The sequence below is a fragment of the Primulina eburnea genome, chromosome 11 (genome assembly GCF_022965805.1).
Source record: "Primulina eburnea isolate SZY01 chromosome 11, ASM2296580v1, whole genome shotgun sequence".
Classification (NCBI taxonomy): Eukaryota; Viridiplantae; Streptophyta; class Magnoliopsida; order Lamiales; family Gesneriaceae; genus Primulina; species Primulina eburnea.
This window is the reverse complement of record NC_133111.1, coordinates 34308542-34314178: the sequence shown is the minus strand read 5'-3', so window position 1 is coordinate 34314178 and position 5637 is coordinate 34308542. Positions and strand designations below refer to the sequence as shown.

General features: G+C 42.3%; 1 protein-coding gene across 1 annotated transcript; it reads left to right on the top strand.

The window, feature by feature from the left end:
• The first annotated feature begins 2125 nt into the window (after nucleotides 1-2125).
• Nucleotides 2126-2646, top strand: LOC140805556 (uncharacterized). Its single transcript, XM_073161821.1, has 2 exons — nucleotides 2126-2385; nucleotides 2493-2646. Exons 1-2 carry the CDS (start codon nucleotides 2126-2128, stop codon nucleotides 2644-2646), a joined length of 414 nt encoding a protein of 137 aa, XP_073017922.1.
• Nucleotides 2647-5637: the final 2991 nt, after the last annotated feature.

Genomic DNA, 5637 nt, shown 5'->3' with positions numbered 1-5637 from the left:
AGGAGGTTGAACCCAGAGATGAAAGAGGTTGTGAAAAACGAGGTACTGAAATTACTAAATGCTGGTGTGATTTATGCCATTTCTGATAGTAGTTGGGTGTCTCATGTACAAGTTGTACCGAAAAAGGGTGGAATAACTGTGGTTAAAAACGAAAATGATGAACTGATTTCTACTCGCACTGTAACTGGCTGGCGGGTATGTATTTATTATAGAAAGTTAAATAATGCCACATGTAAAGATCATTTTCTACTACCTTTTATTGATCAAATGCTTGATAGACTTGCTGGTTATTGCCATTATTTTTTTTTTAGATAGCTATTCAGGTTATAACCAAATTGCTATAACGCCAAAAGATCAGGAGAAGACTACGTTCATGTGTCTCTATGGCACGTTTTCTTTTAGGAGAATGCCGTTTGGGCTATGCAATGCACCTGCCACTTTACAGAGGTGCATGATGGCCATTTTTGCATATATGGTGGAGGAAATTATGGAAGTCTTCATGGACGACTTTTCGGTATTTGGTTCGATGTTTGATCATTGTTTACATAACATATCCCTTGTTTTACAGAGATGTCAGGATAAGAACTTAGTTCTTAACTGGGAGAAGTGTCACTTTATGGTCCAAGAGGGTATTTTTCTTGGACATAAAGTGTCGTCCAAGAGATTAGAGGCGGACCGAGCTAAAGTCGTTGCAATCGAAAAACTTCCCCCACCAAAGAACATCAAAGGAATAAGGAGCTTTCTCGGACATGCAGGGTTTTATCGTAGATTTATTAGAGATTTTTCCAAGATTACTAAACCTCTGTGTAACTTGCTTGAAAAAGAGTCTACTTTTATATTTGATGATGATTGTTTGCAGGCTTTCGAGAAAATCAAAATGGCATTAGTGACCGCACCGATCATGATAGTACCAGACTGGAAAGAGCCCTTTGAGCTAATGTGTGATGCAAGTGATTATGCAGTGGGCGCTGTCTTAGGCCAAAGAAGGGACAAGATGTTTCGGGCAATTTACTACGCAAGCCGCACGATGGATGCTGCACAGCAGAATTACACTACGACCGAGAAGGAGATGCTTGCAGTAGTATTTGCCTTCGACAAATTCAGACCTTATTTGATTGGCACAAAGGTAATCGTTTTCACTGACCATGCAGCTATTCGCTACTTATTCGCCAAGAAAGATGCAAAACCACGCTTGATAAAGTGGATTTTGCTATTACAAGAATTTGAATTTGAGGTCAAGGATAAAAAGGGTAGTGAGAATCAAGTAGCTGACCACCTGTCAAGGCTTTAGCTAGAGGATAAGAAAGAGGAGGGAGTGTTACAAGAAACATTCCCAGATGAGCAACTCTTTGAGGTAAACACTGTAAACCCTTGGTTTGCTGATATTGCAAATTTTTTGTCTTGTGGTACCCTTCCTCCAGATTTGAGCTATCATCAGAAGAAGAAGTTCGTCCATGATATTAAGTTTTATTATTGGGATGATCCATTTGTGTACAAGAGGTGTGCCGACCAAGTGATTAGGAGGTGCGTAGAGGGTGTCGAAGCACACCAAATTCTGGAGAAATGTCACTCTTCACCATATGGTGGATATTTTGGAGCATCACGAACAGCAGCTAAGGTATTGCAATCTGGTTTCTATTGGCCTAGTTTGTTTAAAGATAGCTATACCTTAGTAAAATCCTGTGATAGATGCCAGAGGTTAGGAAACATCTCTAGGCGTCACGAATTACCACTGAAAAATGTTTTGGAGGTGGAAATTTTTGACGTTTGGGGTATAGACTTTATGGGACCTTTTCCTCCTTCTTTTGGTAATTCTTATATTTTATTAGCTGTTGATTATGTGTCAAAATGGGTGGAAGCAATCACCACCAATACTAATGACTCTCATGTTGTAGCGAAATTTGTGCAAAAGAACATTTTCACAAGGTTTGGAACACCGAGAGCCATAATAAGTGACGAAGGTACGCATTTTTGCAATAGAATTTTCAACTCACTTTTGGCTAAATACAATGCGAAGCACAAGGTGACACTAGCATATCATCCTCAGTCGAATGGACAAGCTGAAGTATCCAACCGGGAAATCAAGCAAATACTGGAAAAGACTGTCAACCGGCGGGATTGGGCTATGAAGTTGGATGATGCGTTATGGGCTTATCGGACTGCATTCAAGATGCCTATTGGGATGTCTCCCTATAGGCTAGTATTTGAGAAAGCAAGTCATCTGCCGTTGGAGTTGGAGCATAGAGCATTTTGGGCTGTGAAGAAATTAAATTTTGATTTGAAAGCTTCTGGCGACGTTAGAAAACTGCAATTGAGCGAAATGGATGAATTCCGAAATGACACATATGAGAATGCCAAGATCTACAAAGAGCAAACTAAGAAGTGGCATGAGAAAATCATCGTCCGAAGGGAGCTCAAACCAGGACAACAAGTACTACTGTTCAACTCTCGTCCGAAGTTGTTCCCTGGTAAGCTAAAGTCGCGTTGGTCAGGCCATTTGTTGTGGAAACGATGTCTCCTTATGGGGCCATCGAGCTAAAATGCGGTGATGGGAGAACCTTCAAGGTGAACGGACAGCGGGTTAAGCCGTACTATGGGACTGAAGTAAGGAATATCGACAGTGTCAAGTTGAGCGAACCAAACTGATCAGACTGGTGACAGTCGGGCTGACGACGTTAAACCAAGCGCTGTGTGGGAGGCAACCCGCATTTATTTATTTTCGCATTCGTTCTGCTTTATTATTTTATTTCAATTTCTTAATTAATATTTTTAATTTTCTCTATTTAAGTATTAAGTTGAATCGTTTTATTTTTGCAGCTTATTTATTAAAAAGAAAAAAAGGCGAAGGGACAGCAACATGCGCGCCACCGCGCAACATCTCGCGCGGTGGCACGTTATTAATTGGTGGCCAGGGAGAGCAGCATGCGCGCCACACCCGCCAACTCTTGCGCGACCGCGCGCACCTCATTATCTAAGGAAACCAGAGGCGCGCGCGTGGCCGCGCCACTTTACGCGTGACCGCACACGCTCAATTATTGGCAGAAGACAGAAGGGTGTGCGCGACCGCGCGCGTCGCGTACAGCCCCACCCTTTTAAAACCCTATCTCACGATTTTACACACACAACTCCTCCCTCATAGCCGCCTCCTCCAAAGAATCCTCTCAAAATTTTCATCCCCTTCACAAATCCTCTCAAAATTCACCCAACCCACAAACCTCCATCCCCAAAACTACTACAAAACTCCTTCAATCCAACTCCTTCTCTCACATACAAGCTTCACACAACTCATCACTCCAACCACCAACAATAGCCGTCGCCGTCGCCGCTCAGGAACGCCGCCGCCGCCGCCACTTGCTACCGCCGAGCATCATCTTCGGTTAATCTTCTACACTCAAGCTTACCGTTTCTTTTACGTGGTTATTGTTTGGGGATAATTTTCAGAAATCAAGCAATAGTTGGTGGATTTGTGTCTATATTGTTGATTATAAGTGTGGATAGTGCTCATAATCATGCCGCCTAGAAAGAGATCAAAGGATGTGGTTTCCTCTTCTCGTTCCTACGATGCTCATAAATTTTGGAACGAGGAAGCCTTTCGGGTATAGAGAGCACCATGTCTCGATCTATTATTAATGAAAGAGGGCTAGATATGAGCAACCTTGACTGTGATATAATTGAGGAAGTTGTGCGAAGGGGATGGGTGGATATAGCACGGTCACCGTCGGATGCAGTTATACCCGTAGTCCGAGAATTCTATGCTAATTTGAGAATCAAGCACGAGGAATACGGAGTTCTGGTACGAGGGCAACTAGTCTATTTCGATTCGGCAACCATTAATGCAATCTACAATCTGCCAGATTTTGAAAATGACGAATATACTGCGTTGATCACCGGAAATGTTGATTACGATGAGATTATCAGGAGCCTATGCATCGAGGGTGCAGAGTGGCGCTTGAATCAGGGCTCCCCAGTTACTCTGAAGAAATCTGATTTACGTCGTGACCCACGCAGTTGGGCATCTTTTATTCTCTCACGGATCATGCCCTCCTCACATCAGACTGAAATTACAAAGGATAAAGTGGCGTTAATTTACGCCATCATGACTGGGAAAACCGTGGATCTTGGGAAGCTCATTCACAGTTATATCATGCGTGCTGGTACGGGACTCATGACCGTCAGCCTCCCTTGTGCACATACTATCACTGCCCTATGTCTTCATGCCGGTGTGCAATGGGGCGCCGATGAACAGGTTTTGAAAGCCAAGGGCCCAATCACGGTATATGAAGCGGACCGTTTGCGCTTTGGGAGCGAAATAGAAAGGCAAGATGCTAGGGCAGCGTATAATCAGAGGGCCAGAGAACGCGAGCCGCCACCACCACCATCGATCCCTCGATCCAGTTCGCGAGATTGGATGTTCCGAATGGAACATGATATGCGGGCGCAGCGCAGAGAGCTGGCCGAACACCGACACACTATAAATACCTTCATGTCTTTTATGATGGACTTTACATCGGTGATCGCCCAGTGTTTTCCACCTACTGGACCCGGGGATGTTCCTTTTCCACCACATCCAGTATGGCCACCACAGTACCCACCACCAGATCTATCACCGCCACAACCCATGGTCGATGATGCTGAAGATACCGGGAACGATGACTCGAGCCCCGAGTTCTGACACTCGGGAGCGAGGTATGTGTTGTCATGTTCTTTATTGTTATACATTGAGGACAATGCATACTTTAAGTTTGGGGGAGGGTAAAATTGCCTGATAGAATTTTTCCTGCATTTTTTAGTTTTATTGCTCAGTAGTCTAATTCTTTTTTTAGTGTTTATTTACTTTTTGCATTCTATATTTGTTAAGAAAAGTCATGGATAAGAAAAATGTGTGGCCGATGATGAAAATTGAATTGTGGTCCTGAAGTTTATATGTGTTCATGATAACTTAGGAGTCACAAATATTTTGCACTGTCGTGTTTATTGATACTATTGTTGCTCAGAGACAAGTTGTATGCCTATGATGCTAAATAGACGACGGATATCTGATTCTTGGTAATTTTTGCATGACATTGATTGACACTTTCACAAACATAGAAATGATCTAGCCAGTTTTTCACAATATCTTTGGGCATGTGTTCTTTGTTTACTGTCAATTGTAGCCCTTTGAGTCTCGAAGTTTTTGAGATGCTTAAGAGTTCTTTTGTACATGCCTTGAATATCAATTTTTTGTTGAACAAATGCATATGATTAGTTGGTATGAGATGATTAATGGATTGACGGTAATCTAGAACTTGTTTGAGCACTTTTCGAAGCGAAACACGGATAATATGTGACATAGGAATGATTTAGGCGATCTTTGAAACCGTTGAGCCTTCGAGCCTACCAAATGAACATGAAATATCCCTAGTGTCTTATCTTGAGCCTACTAAAAAATCAAGTGGTCTGTGTGTCAATGACATACAATTAGCCCCCACTCGTATCTATTCTATATCCCACAGCAACTATCAAATGAAGCTTATACACTTATTTACCTACCTGATTTTGAGATAAATAAATTCATTGGTGTAGTAATGATTCAAATGCTCCTTGAAAAGAAAAAGAAAAATTTAAAGTGTGCAAAAATGAGTTGGCAAAGAAAAGAGG